The sequence below is a fragment of the Furipterus horrens genome, unplaced genomic scaffold, assembly GCF_987537825.1.
Source record: "Furipterus horrens unplaced genomic scaffold, mFurHor1.1.pri manual_scaffold_2, whole genome shotgun sequence".
NCBI classification, from domain to species: Eukaryota; Metazoa; Chordata; class Mammalia; order Chiroptera; family Furipteridae; genus Furipterus; species Furipterus horrens.
In genome coordinates this window covers 169,296,317-169,313,415 of record NW_028327172.1, presented here as the reverse complement: position 1 = coordinate 169,313,415, position 17,099 = coordinate 169,296,317, and the positions used below count along the sequence as shown (strand labels likewise).

Below are 17,099 nucleotides of genomic sequence, written 5' to 3'. Positions count from 1 at the left end.
TTCCCCCTCTCCACCCGCAAGAGACAATTTGGGGGAGCTGTGCATGTCCCGCCTGACCTGCCTCTCCATCTGGCCCTGACACTCGCTCTTCATGGCCTTGAGGAGGGCTTCCAGGTGCTGCACCTCCATGTTCCTGTCATCGAGCTCCCGCCGCAGGTGATCAATGGTGATGCTGTTGCCGGTGTCCCTGTCCCACAGACGCTTATTCTGCTCCTTCTCCAGACTCAGCTCCGTCTCTCTCTTATGTAGGTCAGCCTGCAAGAAGTGAGGAATGTTCCCCTGCTTTGTATTCAATAATTAAAACTATGCTCCTTATATCATCTTTGTAGTTTTTATGTGATTTGAGAAAACTTTGATTATGGAATTTGATTCCCTTTTAATGGCTTAATTAAGAACATTTTCTGGAAAAGTAAGTTAACATTTTGCTTGGTTGTAACTTTTAGCATTACAAGTAAGTCTCAATGGACTGGACCCTAAATAACACATAATGAAAAGGAAAATACAGTTTTTTAAAGGCATCAATTTTTAAGGTTTGAGTTTTCTAACAAAGGTATCATGTTTCATATCAACTGTGCTCCTATGAAAAGAAATGCTCAAAAGGTTGAAGGAATAGCAATAGTAATTTGGTTTACTGATTCAGAAATGCAGAATATTGTCTGGTACTGAGATTAGAGTAGCAGTTGGACAGTGAATAGAATTACCACCCTCTTCAGTTACTAAAAAAACGACATACTGTAGTGCATATCTACTGTTAGGAAAAACTCAATAGAGTAGGAAAAACAAAGACCCAAAGATCTTAAAGGACTTATCATCCAAAGAAAAAGATAAGACAGACACAAATAACTGGAAGTGGTTTTTCATTAGAAACAGAGCTAAGAGCTAACAGAGAGAAATCACTAAGGGGATTCAAGAAGGCACTTTCATTGGACCTTGAGAACAATCTGGAGATGCAGAGGTTGGGAAGAAGGGACTGGAAAAGGGCACATGTAGTTCGCTTGCAGCACTGGGTATATGTAGGGATGAGATAGAAAAGGTTAACTGGGGCCAGATCATGAACAGTTTTGAAAGGCAGAGAATCGTACTTTAGGGGGAAAGTAATTTTTGAGTCAAAGAGCGACCCAATTAGAGCTGTGTTTCAGAAGGATGACGATGGCAGCCCTTCTAGGCTGCACTTAAGAGGGGAGAAACTGGAGTGAGGAGCCCCAGTAAGGAGACATTCGTTGCCATGTTCCAGATGGCATGAGGAGCTTTGGGATGAAGGAGATAGTGGTGGCAAAAATGAAAAGGAGGGGATGGATTTTAGGATCTTTCAAATATTTAATCTCCAAGATTTTCAAATTAGATATGAAGACATTGGGAAACACGCAATAGGAGGGAAAGAAGTGAAAGATTATCCCCAAGTCCGGAGCTTCGCACACATGGCTGCCAGCTCTACCTTCGGCCATGCTCTCAAGCCCCTCGTCAGCCTACCAAGAATGGCACCACCAGCAGAGAGCACTACGTCCTAGAATAGGGCTTGCTAGTGAGAGAGAAATCTATTCTACGGTACCACTGATATGACACAAAGGGGCACCAAACATTTCCTTTTCCTAGATGTCTCAGCCTTCAGTACCTGTAATAGAGGACAGAGGCTGGTTTTACAATAATCAGAATCCTATTTTCTTTCTTTAAAAAAAATTTTAACCTAAATTTCCATTCCAATTTTCTATATACATAATTTATATGTGTTTTAAATGTCATTTTTCTTTGAAATGAACACTCAACATTACTTCGATTTAGGAGAATATATTCTCTAGTTGAAAGACTATGGCTCTTTGAAGATTGGCTTCACCTAACTTTTAAGCCATAACAGTTCCACTTAAGAGAAAACATAGGTAGTGTATAGACTATTATATTTCATATGCAAAACTTGAATGATGTCTAGGACATGCTATTGTATATGTATGTACAAATAATTTTGTAAAATTTATAATTTTATAAATGAAACTAGTTTTGTGAAATATTTTGGTGAAAAACCTCCCAGAATTAACGTCATTCATATTTTGATCATAACCTTACCAACAGCTTTTGCAGTTGATCGTCCAAATTTCCAGATTCCTGACTGAACTGGTCACGTTCTGTCCGTGCTTCAGTGAGCTCTGAGTTGGCAAGAACTAGCTGCTTCTCCAGCTCTTCTATCTAAAAGGGAAGCACAAATCAAATAGTCTGACTATGTCAGTGGGTAATATAAAATAAAATAGTCTTTGCAAAATAAATATTATTTGGGGGGCAAAAATAAAACTTTATTGTGATGTATCTTGTAAAGTTTCCTAAATTTAAGATTGATCTATGTAGAACTTAACCAAGTGAAATATTCAAGATGTGGTTTCTGTGAATATGTGTTCTATAATTTGGTATTTCAGGAAGCTTGATGTAGCATAAATACATTCTGCAGAGCCTACACAAATGAAATGTATTATACTTAGAACTATTTTGTTTCAGAATATCAGGATTTCCTTAATAAAAGTCTTTGACTATAAAAGAGAATGGCAACAAGTTTTTAGTTAGTCATTACAGTCACTTTATTTTGAACAGGTGACTTCATATATTATATAAATATATTAATATATTTATATACATGTTATATATTCCAATCCTCATTTTTCTTTATAAAATGGGATAAGCACCAATTTTAAAGGGTTGTTATAGGTGTACTTTTTCCTCACAAAGGGGGCAGCTATTTGACTGGTGTGATGATGCATTTCTTTGACGTGTAGGAAGGCCCATCACTGTAGGTGCAGTGTAGGCTAAGAGGTTAAGATCTCAGAGGAGGGAAATTTGGTTTAGATTTTAGCTGAGCCACAGAAATTAATAATTTAGATACTGAGATATTAAACTATGAGAATAGGTTGCTAGTGTTATGTAAGTTATCTGACCTTTAATTTGATACCTACAACGCTATTTCATCATCTACTTTCTAGTAATAAGACATCTTTCATATCTGCACTAATACTGCATATTCCTTCTTACATCTAAGGCATCTATTCTACAAGCTCCCAAAACTTCTATGTCAAGAATAAAACTTACTGATCAGTTTGAATGATGAACTGTGATTAAACCTTCTTAAAGAATATACGAGCAAGACTTTTTCTTGATGACTATTTTTATCTAGACTAAGTTCATTTAAGATCTTCATTTATTAATTCTACACATGCTTATTAATCATATTATACACACACATAAAGCAATTATGTCTTTGATAAATAAATATGAATACAAGAAGTTGTATATATCTCCCTATTGATACATATACATAAGACTTAAGAAAATACTAATATAGGGCTATCAAATAGTTTCACATTTACCTACAGAGTAGTATCATAGCCTACAGGGATTGGAATACAAATTTTAATATTTACATTAGATATATTTTAAGACTGACTTTGTTTTGACTGATTGTATGTTACATATAAAAAAATATTTCACAAGAATTAGATATATACATAAAACATTAGGTTACTGAGAGCAATGAGTTCATAGATTCTAATAATCTTATAAAGTACTTTCACCCTTGTGTTCCTTAGGGGACATACGTAGGAAGAAGTCCCACAACAACTCGACCTCTGTAGCACAAATAGCTTCCAAAGGAAAATGAATGAATAATATCGGTTTATGTAATCTCTTCAGCTCTGTTGTTACTGGGAAAGACTGTCAGCACACACTTAGTAAAGACACTAGGAATGCTTAGGGAAGAACCACTGACTTTTACTTTGGGGAGACAATGCGATCAGAGAGAGAATATGATCAGGCTAAGAGTCAAACATCTTAAGTTTTGATCCAGGTTCTGTCACATAGCCTCTTTGAGTCTCAATTTTTTTTTAAACTATAATTTGAAAAGATACTTGATGATTTTTCGAATTCTTTTCTATTCTGCTTCTAAGTACTTATTTTTTACATGAGAAGAACAGTATTAATAAAGCTGAAATTCTGTATTTTCACCTATCTTTGGAAATAAAATATGATCATATTTTGAGCTATAAATTTAATAAGAACACTTTTGATGTGAAAAGTTACTCATATGACTAAAAAAAAATTTTCCATTCTAGCTAGCCTGGCATAAAACCATTTCTCCCAGTGAGCAAAAGCATTTGCAAATGGCCTTGAAAGCTTAAAGTAAGACTTGCTATTTTATGTCTGTTTTCATTTTCTGAAAAATTCTAGATGACCGTTTGATAAAATCAAACTTCATGGTAAAATCTATGACACCAAATTTTAAAAATTAAAAAGAAAAAGAGCCAAGTCTTATCTTTCTGTCTAAGTTTCAGAAGTCCCTCCAGACCCCTGCAGGAACGTTTGTTTTGTAGTTGTCAGTACTGACTCAACTGCTATAGCTCTGCTTTTACCTTTCACTTTTTAGAGTAAAAAATATTTATATTAATCGATTAATCAGAAAGATAAATGGAGAGTGAAAGGGAAAACCATGGAAGTAGCAGCTGAGCTGATACAAACAGCTGTAAAAAACACTATAAAGGAAAGTCTTTTAAAATGTCCATAATAAATACTGACATCTGAGATGTACTAAAGGTTTTTTTTTTTTCTTTTTCTTTTTAAATAGCAGCACTGGTTTTCCCTTTCACCACCTATGAATCTTTTTGGCTCAAATCAGTGGACAAATAAGTACTGGGATCTCATTCTAATCTTAATTTTAGAGATATTACCAATCATACCAAATTGGACTTTTTTTCTGGGCTCAAAAAGACATAGATATGGGATCATAAGGGATGCTGCAGGTCAGCATGAGGTGCATTGATTGGCAGAACTATGCAAAGAGGTTTGCACAGAATCTTCCTGCACGGTATATAGCCCCAGCCAGTGCTACTGAATCTTCGCTGTTTGAGTATGAATTCAGCCCCAAATGCTTTCAAAGTAGGAAAAATCAACTTATAATCAAGATCATGAGATATTTTTGTTGACAAAAGGCGAAAGTTAAGAGTAAAGCCAAATCTACACAGCCAATAATGACAGCTTCTACTGGTCCAAATTCGTAAAGGGGAATTCTGGAGGTTCTCCTAAAATGAAAGAGAAGAAGAGAAAAAAGCATTACAGTAAAACACTTTTGTAAGCTACAAAAGCTATATCTAAAATTTTCTTCCAAACACAATTTCAATTTTTATTAATATGAAAATACTTTTGTTAATCTGAAGAGAAACACTGCCCTCCTAAACAAGTTTCTCATAATTTATACATTCTAGTTGGAAAAGTTTTGTTCAGACCTGCCACGTCACCAATTTTTAAAAATAATGAACACTATTTTTCTGAAGAAATATGTCCCCCGAAAAAAATACTAATACTGCCTCTCAAAGTAGGTTGATATGTAATAAGTTTTCTTTCTGACAAATCTCACTTTGAATCACAGCTTTTATGTATTATTTTCTTTGATGCTTTTTTTCTTTATTGTTATTTGGTCAGTATATACTAAAATGTGCACTGAAGCAGTGAAAATAAAATAGATATTAAAGTTTTAATAGCCTTTAGAATGTGAAGTCAAGGTACATGAAAATAAACAAAAGAAACTGCATTTTTTTAAGGTTCTATATTCAATTCATTACAACAAAAGCAGTGCATAACAACAGAATTTTTCATGACCCCACAATGCAATCCTATTGCTAAGTTGCTTGATCTTCCTAGCTCAGTTATACTGTGTATTAATGCCTTTCAGGTCAGAATATACTCAAATCTCAATTAACACGGCAGGATGATCATCTCTTAGTGTTTCCTGACTAAAGGGAGTGACTATTATGAGACCCTAGTTACCCATCAATTAGGTGCCAACTATGCTGTAAATCTCAGTGATTGGGATTAAAATTAATCAGATATGCCCCCCTTATTTCTATTAAATGTTGACTGTTTAAGATAGTCAAAATTCTTGGTGACCCACTGTTTACATCAGAGCAAAGTAAGACAATTATTCTAATATTATATTTGTATCTATATGACCTCAAAACATTCATACAGAAATTTTGCAGTCACTCATCTGGATGCTTATGTTTCTACAATGCCAAAAAGATGTTTATAAAAACTCAAAAACTATTTCTGTATTTAGATGTATATTTCAGTTTTTGTTAAAATTTCCCACTATGCCCATTTTGGAGTTCATCAGCACAATGCTATATGTCAGACCACATGGAAATTAGCAAACAATGGGTGATAGCTTATGAAGGGATAATTTCTCCAAGAAACATTACAATGGAAAGCTACAGCAACTTCAAGTCATATAAGAGAAACAGATTCGTTTTATTTAATACCTCCTGACTTCTCAAAGAGTTTCATTTGTCAATAAACAATGAATATTTAATCTTTTCAAAATAATTTGAGTAGTGATGAATATCAGTTATTGTATTGGACTATAACACAACTATCCTATTTCCTCTCTCGCTGCCAGATTCTCAGCGCTTAGTTCTGCCAATGTGCTGACCGCCTCTGGATCTGAGGAATAAAGCATCCCTCCACCCCCATGCTGTACTGAAATGTGACCATCCTGCGGGGTGAGATCAAGAACTTTTGGGTAGGCTTGGTCTGCCCAGAATGCGGTAGACATTCCTGCTATCAATCTTTAGGGGAAAAAGCTCATCCTGAGAAAAGCAACTAGAATACAAAAAGCAGGTATAAGAAGGACAGAAAAGAACAAATGTTTTTCTCTGGGCTTTTTTTTTTAAATTTAACCTTTAAGCAGTCTAAGTATCCTTAAGGCTGCTTGCAGGTGGCAGGGGTTGAAATGGCCTTGACACAAGAATTTAGGCTAAGAGTGAGGCAAAGAGATTTTGTAGAGCAGTGTTATTCACACTGGAACCCACCAGTAAATTAGGAAACAATTTAGGGAGCATCAAATCAGCATCTGAAAAGAGCCAGCAGCATAGGTAATGGGGTAAATGTTGTTTTGTGAAACTTGCTTCAGTTGAGTACACTAGATCATAAGTTCAACTTTATTTCTTACTGGGGGCAGTGATCAAAATGTGTGAAAGCCACAGTGGTAGAGGATCTGTATCTCATAACTGAAATTAAATAGTTTCATGTTACTCTGTATTGTTTAGACTTTAATAAAGTCATGTCTAAATTTTCCATTCTTATTTTAGCTGTGCCAGAGGGACTTAAGGTCAAGATCTTCTATTACATGCTTGAACTAGAGAACTTAGGAGAAGCAGCCCCCTCCTGTGGCCAGCTTAGGGGTGACAGTGATAATTAAAGGAGTGGGTGCTGAAAAGAGACCCAATGGTGGAATCATTAGTGCTGCAATACTAAATTGCCTCTTCCCATAAGGAGCTTTAGTTCTTGTACTGTTGGCCTCTGGAACTGCGTAATTTTTTAAAGGAAATCTGGCATCTTCTATATACTCTATTTCCCCCCCAATAAGATAGGGTATGAGAAATTGGCTAAAAGTAATGGTTAGAACCATAGGTTCTCCTAAGTAGGATGACTATATATGGAATTTATCTTCCAAACTGGGACACTTTGGAGATAAAGGTGGAATTCACAAAACAGGACATTGGGATAGCAGGTGTAAATTCCCACAGGAAAAAAGAATACAAGCTCCTCTTTGCTTGTCATGTAGGGTCTCTACTGTTTTATAAATGCTTGAAACTAACAAAAACCTAAGATCTAGAAAAATGGTTGATAATGATAAGGAACACTTCTCTTTAGCTATGCAAAGTGAGAGGAAACAACAGAATATAAAATATTAATGAATATCTGGTTTTAAGAGGAATTGTGTAATGAGCGATGAAGATTCTAGCTCCCTAGTTCAGTTTTCTAACAGCACAGTGACGAATAAGCAGGAGCTGATGTAAGAGAGGAGGCAGCTCCTAAAGTACTGAGTGGTAGGAGCAGGGCAGCTGGTACTGCAGTATTTGCTAAAGCTAAGCCTTTTAAAAGTAATTAAAATGGCCCATTCTTTCATTTATTTTTCTAGAAACTTAAAATATGCAAGAACTTTTTTTCCTAAGAATGAATTAATGTGAGCAAACAATTTAAATAAAAATTATTTGGCATCCATTTTATAAAGAGTTTTTACCTTGAAATGATTACTTTGATTCCTCATTTTCAAATAAACTAATAAAAAACATATAATTGATTCTGTGCACAACAGTCTCTGGAAGTACAGCGGCAAAATCTAAACTCCCCTTGTCTTCGTACGTCCTTTTGGCTTCCCTTAATTCAGAACGTAGCTGAGAAACAGTGGATTCCAGTTCACTGAGTTGACGCATATACATTGAATTTTGGTTTCTTGCTTGTTCTCTAAGAAAGGTTTAAAGGGGGAATAAAATCAAATAGCAAACTAAGAATAGTGTATTCTAGCTTTTAGGTACTTCCACTAGTAGTTTTATACAGCATTATTAGGTCAATCATCTTTTATTTTCCAAAACTGCTTCTTAAAAGTTCAAAAGTGTTAACTGTTAAAGCTATGTGATGTGTATATGGGAGTTCATTATACTATTTATTTTTGTGTATGTTTGAATATATCCATATAAGAGATTTCAACACACAAGCTCAAATTATAAAATTATTTACATGCATATATATACATTTTATATATGTATATATATATATATACACACATATATAATATGTTTGTTTTATCCTATCAGTTGAAATATGAACAATAGTTAAAATGTCAAATCCCAAAAGGTCCAAATACTTAAAATAATACTTATGATATGGTGCTACAATATTATCTAGATGTTAAGTAATCTATTCATTTGAATGTTAGAAAAGGTTTACTGTGTTGTGAAATCAATTATTAAGCAATTTAAGAAAGATCTTAAAACAAAGTGAAAACAAAATGAGGTTTTACGACTACCAATTGCAAACCAACAGGACACATACTGAATGATTTCCAGTTGACTTTGGATGCTGTTGGCTTGGCTCCGAGCACTGCTGGCTTTCTCGGTAAGTTCCGTTATTTCAATTTCATGTTCACTTATTAACTGCTCAACCCTATTTTTTAAAAAAATGTGGTGATTGTTATTTGACCCAGAAGATTTAGCCTATAAATTATTTTAAAACTTAATGATTTTCAATACTCTCAAATTCAGTATTTTGTTCTGGCTTTGAATATGCTATTCTTTTTATGACAAGTGTCTAGGCAAGGTACAGAGTCCTTTACCCAAATCCTTTGGGGACCAGCTAGGTTTTGGAATTCATAATTTAAAAAAATTTTACAAATGGTGATAAATTATAAGTACTATGTACTATATGACATCCTCAGAGAGATCTAGAGAAGTGTTCTGTAAGCCAAACATACTACTAACAGAACAAAAGGTTTTAAAATATTCACTAAATCATAAAGACTATAAAAAGCTTTACATTACCTCAGGTCAGGTTTTGCCAGCAAATGAGTGACAAAGGCTTTCTCCTTGACCAAACTTTAGTCAGGCTCCTCTGAGTCTGCTTCTCAACGAGGCCTTGACCTTCGTGCCTCTCCCCCCTCATCCCTTCACCCCCTTAATAAGCTTAGGCTTAGTAAGAATCTTGCTAAATCAGTTTAGTGAGAATCGCCCTCACCCCTGATGTATCCTCTTGGTAACTATCCTTCCAATGACCCCCTCACCGTGCTTCTGGCATGAATTTTGGCTTGTCCTTGTACTGGGAACTGAGCCTGACCTCACTTTAATGTAAACTCCTTTTTCAGTAATTTTGAATAAAATCTTTCCTACTGTTTAATAGATGTCAGAATAATTTTTTTTTTCTTTAAGAGTTCCACAAACCTATGGGAAAAAAAACAAACTTCTGTGTTTCAGAGGTTTTTAGATTTTAGAATTGCTGATGAGAGACTGGAGACTTGGACAGCATCACTATGATTTTCTACCCCCATAGGCACCTACCTATTTTGATGTTGTTGAAGAAGTAGTTCTGTTTTGTTCTGTGATTCAGATTTCAGTGCTTCCAGCTGACTCTCAACCTGGTTATTAAAAAGAGATGTTGATTTAGAAACTAGTACATCTAAAGCTTGGAATACTTAGAGATTTTCCAACTAAAGGAATGCTTTCGAAAGATGCAAACAGAAGAAATACTTAAATTGGATACATTCCATACACTGCATTTTATTAGATCTTTTACTTAGGCTATACTCTCATGCAGAGAAGGAAAACTCTGATTCCAAAAAACCTCCGCTGCCTTGCGGCATACCTCTTCAGGGGAAAGGCTAAGGGAGTAAACCCCGACAGAAAATCCGGAGCCGGAGTCCCTAAGGCGGTTTGACGTTGTAGTCAACACCGGCAACTCCTGCGGCGCACCTGAAGCCAAGCTGTATTGACTTTGTCTTTCCCTTGGATCCTTCAGCTGCGAAGAGAGGGGGGGTCTGCTGCATGGGCAACAGCAGACCCTCCATATCACCCTGCCCAGGCTCTGTAGCTTCATCGCAAGATGTCGATTCAACACGGGAGGAGACAGATACCGTGTCACTCCCGAGTCGGACTGCACAGCCATTCTCAGCGGTGCAGATAGACTCTTAAGAAGCTACACCATCGTCTCTCGAGACGGACGGCTGCCGACGACGACGACGATACTCTCATGAAGCCATACAGGTCAGTCAAGCTAATTCCCTTTATTAAAAGAGATCATTGTGGAAGCAACTTCTGACATTTTAGAGTACAAAAATGAGAACTTACTTTTAAGAATTAAAAAATTATATACCTAATACCATTGTCTTAATAAAATTTAATATAAAATTGAAGTAGTGTTCTCACCACTTACTGGAAATATCCTCCCTTTAAGATAAGAAATCTCTGTGTCTAATTCTCTTAGGATTTTACTAATAGCTGAGCCCATGTTGCGGAAGTGGATAGTAGACAAGCTGTCGTATTCGTATATTTTCTTGCCTGAGCTTTGTTCAAAGTCAACTAGGATTGATCGGATTTCTTGAAGCACTCCCTCATGACTAAGCATCATCTTTCTTAGCTGCTCTATCTGTGTATTGCTATCTTTCAGCATGTCCTCCTTAAGACATCTGGCAGCTTCGAGTTCATGAACTGTATTTTGAAGCTGATTTCTTAAATCCTCCTGGGATTGACTCTCTCTTCGCCTATGAAAGAAATGAAAGGGAAAAATAATAACATGGATAAAACTCATAATCATGTAAGTAGTTTTATACTACAAAGAGTAATGCTCTAAAATAATCTCAGGTAACAGATTCCAACCTGATGTCGGCCATGGCATCTCTCTCCATTTGCATCTCTTTAAGTTTTGTTTGCAAGTCAATGACTGACTGCCGCAAGTAAAACTTCTGTTTCTCATGCAATTCATTGCTCTGTAAAATGCCATGCAAATCAGTCTTCATTAAAGGAACATATTTCTTTGTAGCTATAATTTCCAAAAACTGTATATTAATAATTTATTTTCATGTGTACTTCCTTCCCCTTTTACCATTGTTTAGGCCTAAATCATCATTTCTCACCTAGATTACCGTAATACCTTTACTAATCTCAGTATCTCAAGCTTGCCTCCTATCAATTCATACTCTACAGCAAAATACTGTTTCTAAAACAAATCTGAGTTCTGGCTCAATATGGAAATAGGAATACATTTTATACCCGAGAACAGGAGAATTGGTTGAAATTCTATATAGAAAACTCAACCGTCACCTCCAACCCACTTAAAATACTTGGCAGCAGATAACTACCACCCCAAAATCAAGGTGTTCTACTAAAAGAAATTCATAAATAGGTCTAAAATCAGGCACTGAGGGATCATCTAGCATGACAGTTGATGACAAACTAATCATCCCAAAGTGAAGCCATCAAGTTCTGCCCATAAATAGACAGCTTGCAATCAGTTTTCCTTTGGGGTCATACTTGAGAATAAACAAAAAGCTAAAATCACTGAACATATGAAGGGAGATTTTTTAAAAGATACCAAGATTAAACAATAAACAAACAGCCAGTAATAAAGATCCAAAGAAACAAAGATAGATACTGAAGCAATGGAAGAATACTTCCAAACGCTTTGTATTGCATAGAAATTTGAGAGACATTAGAACTATAAAGACCAGGATTTCTTTTTTCAGCACTTAATAAGGTTGTAGGTTTGTTTTTATCCTAAAAGTGCTTACACAGTCTGCTGAGGTAGAACAATGTGTTAATGAATACAATAAAATGTACTAAATACTACAACAGACAAGTACAAGGGGCAAAGGAGAACATACCCACAACTGTCTAGAGGAAAGGCCTCAGAGAAGAAAACACCTAAGCTAAGTATTGATGAATAATAAAAATTTGCCAGGTGGACAAGGTAGAGGAAGGAAAATTACCTGGACAAAAGCATGAGGTCTAGAATAGTATGGTAGATCCTGGGAACAGAAAGTAGTTTGATATTACTGGAATGGATGAACATGTACAGAAGAGACTAAAATGTATTGAGGTTAGACCACATAGGCTTTTGTATAAGTTGGGAAGTTTGACTTTCAGGCTATAGACTACTGGGATCCAACATGCAATTGTAAGGTTAACTAAAATCAGCTTGATTCTTCATAATATCCACTTGAATATTTTAGCAAAAAGTTCCCTACATGCTTAAGCTATCATATATACACATACATCTAAAAACCTACCCTCTACCACTGCGTTGTAAAGAAAAACCAGGTACTGTGAAAGCAAGACAGCAGGCCTGAACCAATTATTAATTATAACATTTTGAGCTATTCAAGTTTCATTAAAATGACACTATTAGCACAGCAAAAGAAATTATCAACAAAATGAAAAGACAACCTATGGAATGATAAAAATATTTGCACATCAATGTGAAGAGGGATTAATATCCAAAATATGTCAAGAACTTATACAACTCACTAGGAAAAAAAAAAAAAAAAAGAAGACTAAGTCCAATTTAAAAACGGGCAAAGTACATTTTTCCAAAGACATACAGATGGCAAATAGGTATAAAAAGATGATCATTACTAATTATTAGGGAAAAGCAAATTAAAACCACAGTAAGATATTACCTCCTACCTGTTAAATGCTATCATCAAAAAAGTGAGTATAGATTCCAGTTCAATGTGGCAATATAGAAAGATACTGAACTCGCCTCCTCCCATGAACACACTGAGTTTACAGCTACATATAGAACAATTTCCTCTTTAAGAAAACTTAAAGCCTGGCTGAGTGAAGACTGCAAATTGGGCAAACAAGAAGAAAACAACACTGAAGCAGGTAGAAGAGGCTGGGACACAGTCTTGCCATAAACCCCACTCCCAGCACAAGTCCCACACTGGGAGGGAACTCAAAACTCAGAGCCTCTCCCCAAGGAATGAAGGGTTCAAACTCCACATCAGGCAGTCCAACTTTTAGGACATACCTTTGGCAGTTGAGTCCACAAAACATCTGCCTTGGAAGAACAACAAGGCTTGAGTCCTGAGACCTCAATACTGTAGCATCTGAGAAACCTGTGAAGGGCTGCTATACTCAAACTCACCCACCCTAGGGTCCAGCTCAGAGGCAGCCAATCGTGCCCAGACTTAGAATGAAGGAGGCTCACCTGCTTATATTAAAGCATCAGCCTGAGAGGTAGGCATCTAATTTAACCTACATCTAGGAGCCTGCAGGAACCCTGTCCAGGGTGTGGAGAAAATGGAACCTTGTGCACTGTTGGTGAGAATGTAAATTGGTACAGCCATTATGGAAGACAATATGGAGATTCATCAAAAAATTAAAAATAGAGCTGTCATACAATCCAGCAATTCCACTTCTGGCAATATATACAAAGGAAATAAAAATACTATATCAAAGAGATATCTGCACTCCCATGTTCACAAATGCATTATTTACAATAGCCAAAACATGGAAACAACATAACTGTCCATTGACAGATAAATGAATATACAGGTTGTGGTATATATATATATATATATATATATATATATATATATATATGTACAAACAATGGAATATTATTCAGCCATAAAAAAGAAGGAAATCCTGCCATTTGTGACAACATGGATGAACCTTGAGGATATTATGCTAAGTGAGATAGATAAGGAGAGAGAGGAACACATGTACCATATGATCTCACTTCTACATGGAATCCAAAAAAAGAAACAAAACAACAAAAAAAACCAAACTCATAGAAAACAACATCAAATTTGTGGTTACCAGAGGTGGTGGTGGGGAGAAAGAATTTGATGAAGGTGGTAAAATGGTACAAATTTCAAGTTATAAGATAAATAAGAACCAGAGATGCAATGTACAACATGATGACTATAGTTAACACTGCTATACGGTATACATGAAAGTTACGAAGGGAATAAATCCTAAGAGTCCTCATTACAAGGAAAAAATTTTTTGTTCATTTTCTTTTTTATCTATATGAGATGATAGATGTTAACTAAAGTTACTGTGGTAATCATTTCATGACATATATAATCAAATCATTATTCTATACACCTTATACAGTGCTGTAATGTTGATTATATCTCAATAAAACTGGAAAAAAAATACACCATTAAAGGAAGACATTATTACTAATCATTACCAAAAGAAAACAGGTATATAGACTTTTTATCACTCCAATTTTTAATACTGAAAAAGAAGGCATTGGCCTAATTAACATGTTAACCAATAAATCGATTGTTATGGTTTTCTTCTAGGAAGCTTAGGTTCTATTCCAAGGCATTGTGTCTCACTGTCTTCCCAAAATGGCATCAGGTACTGAAAGAAAAGAATGCAACTCACGAGGAGAAACAAGATGGCGGAGGAGTAAGTGGAAGCTACACTAACTTCCTCCCAGAACTAGTCTGGATTTACAACGTAATTTTGGAGAAATCATCTGGAATAACCAACCGAACACCAGCTGGAGAGAAGTCTTATAACCACAGAGAGACAAAAAAGGCCGCTACATCACAACGTGACCGGTAGGGAGTGCAGAGATGTGGAAGGGCTGGCAGCTGAAGGGACTGAGAAACAGCTCAGCAGCCGGGGATTCCCCCTGAGAAGGGCAGGGTCTAAACCCCCAGCTGAACTTCCCAGCCTACAGCAACAGAGTGGAAAGTAAAATAGTATCCAGCTGAGAAAAGTGAAAAGCCACAGGGTTTCTTGCTAGCCGGAGAGAAACAGCTGGAGAAAAAGAGCTCTTAAGCGGATCACATACAAAAATATTTTGGCCCCCACTTACCCTGGACTCAAGCGGAGGAAAGGCAGAGAGGACTGGAGATGCTTGGGGAGAGTTTGGTGTGGTGGCTTTGAGGGGAGAGCTAGGGAAGTGGCTGGCTGGGTCCCAGTGCTGACTCATCCCCACACTGCAGGCAGACCATTCCCAGCCAAGCTGGTGTCAGCCTGAGGGGAAGCAAAGGCCCTGCCTACAGGAATTAAGCAGCCACACCCATGGTCCTTAAGCCTGACAGCTAATCACAGATTGAATAGATTAACAACTAAAGGAGTCAGACAAAGGCAGTAGATCCCTGGAAGTCTCCAACAGGCTGCCTAGGCCCAGACTGGTACAGGATCTGACGCCACAAGGGGCAGATCCAGGAAGTGCAGATCATTCTAAGAAGCACCAACAAACAATAGGAGTCACAAAAATGGGGAGACAGAGAAACAACACCCCGTCGAAAGGAAAGGTAGAGTCCCCAGAAAGAGTGCTAAATGAAATAGAGGGGAGTCAACTATCAGATATGGAATTGAAAGCATGTATTATGGAGAAGCTCAATGAGCTCAACGGAAACTACAAAGAACTCCAGAAAAACTACAGTGAACTCCAGAAAAACTATAAGGAACTTACTGAGAATTATACCAGCATCAAAAAGGACATGGAAGCTATCAATAAGAGCCAGGAGAAAATGAAGAATACGATCACTGAATTGAAGAACACAGTAGAAGGAATTAAAAACAGGCTAGAGGAAGCAGAAAATCGGATCAGTGAGCTGGAGGACAACGTAGACAAAAATTCACAGACAGTGCAACAAAATGAAAAAAGGCTGAACAAGACTGAAGAGGCTCTAAGACAGCTGCAGGACAACATGAAATGTAATAATATCCGTATCATAGGAATTCCAGAAGGAGAAGAAGAAGAGCAAGGGATAGAAAACCTCTTTGAAAAACTAATGACAGAAAACTTCCCTAACATGAAGAGAGAAAGAATCATGCAAGTCCAGGAAGCACAGAGGGTCCCAATGAAGATGAACCCCAACAGGCCCACTTCAAGACACATCATAATTAAAATGCCAACATTCAAAGACAAAGAGAGAAACAACTAATAACATACAAGGGAGCTCCAATAAGGCTATCATCAGATTTCTCAGCAGAAACACTACAAGCCAGAAGGGAATGGCAAAATATATTCCAAGTAATGAAAAACAAAGGCCTACAACCAAGAATACTCTACCCAGCAAGGCTCTCATTCAAAATGGAAGGTGAAATAAGGAATTTCCAAGACAAAAGAAGATTAAAAGAATACATCTCCACCAAACCAGTATTGCAAGAGATGCTAAAGGGTCTGCTTTAAGAAGATGAAGAAACAGAGAGAGACAGAGAAGAACACGAGTACAAAGGGGGAAAATGACAATGAATAAGTACTGAAAGAAAGAAGGAACTTCTACCATTTGCAACAACATGATTGGAACTAGAGAGAATTATGCTTAATGAAATAAGCCAGGCAACAAAAGAAAATTACCTTATGCTATCACCTGTTACAGGAAACTAATGAACAACACAAACAAATGAGCAAGATTGAACCAGAGGTATGTAAACGAGGAATAAACTAACAGTAACAAAGGGGGAGATGGGAGGGAGAGAAGTGGTAAGAAGGGGAAGGGTCTAGTCAAAGAACATGTATAAATGACCCATGGACATGGACAACTGGGTGGGGACTGAATGTGGGAGAAGGGAGGGACAGGGTGCAGAGAAGCAAGAGGGGGAAAAAAGTGAGACAATTGTAATGGAAAAACAAACAAACAGAAAAATTTTTAGAGGGGGGAAAAATATATATATAAAGAATAGAAATGCAAGTTCAGTGAATATTAGAAGGACAAGGTTTTTCCTTCACACTGTATATATTTTCTCCCTATCTGATCCCTCCAGAATTTGGCATTCTAAAGAAGTAAGTAATGACCTAACTTTCTTTGCATAAAACTAATAAGA

The 17,099-nt window shown here is 36.6% G+C and overlaps 1 protein-coding gene across 1 annotated transcript in view; it reads right to left on the bottom strand.

Moving 5' to 3' along the window:
* Window positions 1-17,099, bottom strand: part of CCDC158 (coiled-coil domain containing 158) — a 68,698-nt gene that overhangs the window by 43,872 nt on the left and 7,727 nt on the right. Inside the window, exons 3-9 of the mRNA XM_090268096.1 lie at window positions 11,172-11,281; window positions 10,729-11,056; window positions 9,858-9,934; window positions 8,860-8,970; window positions 8,153-8,271; window positions 2,059-2,174; window positions 58-255 (exon numbers count right to left, since the gene is read on the bottom strand). Coding sequence (XP_090124222.1) covers window positions 58-255; window positions 2,059-2,174; window positions 8,153-8,271; window positions 8,860-8,970; window positions 9,858-9,934; window positions 10,729-11,056; window positions 11,172-11,281 — 1,059 coding nt within the window. The remainder of the gene's footprint in view (window positions 1-57; window positions 256-2,058; window positions 2,175-8,152; window positions 8,272-8,859; window positions 8,971-9,857; window positions 9,935-10,728; window positions 11,057-11,171; window positions 11,282-17,099) is intronic.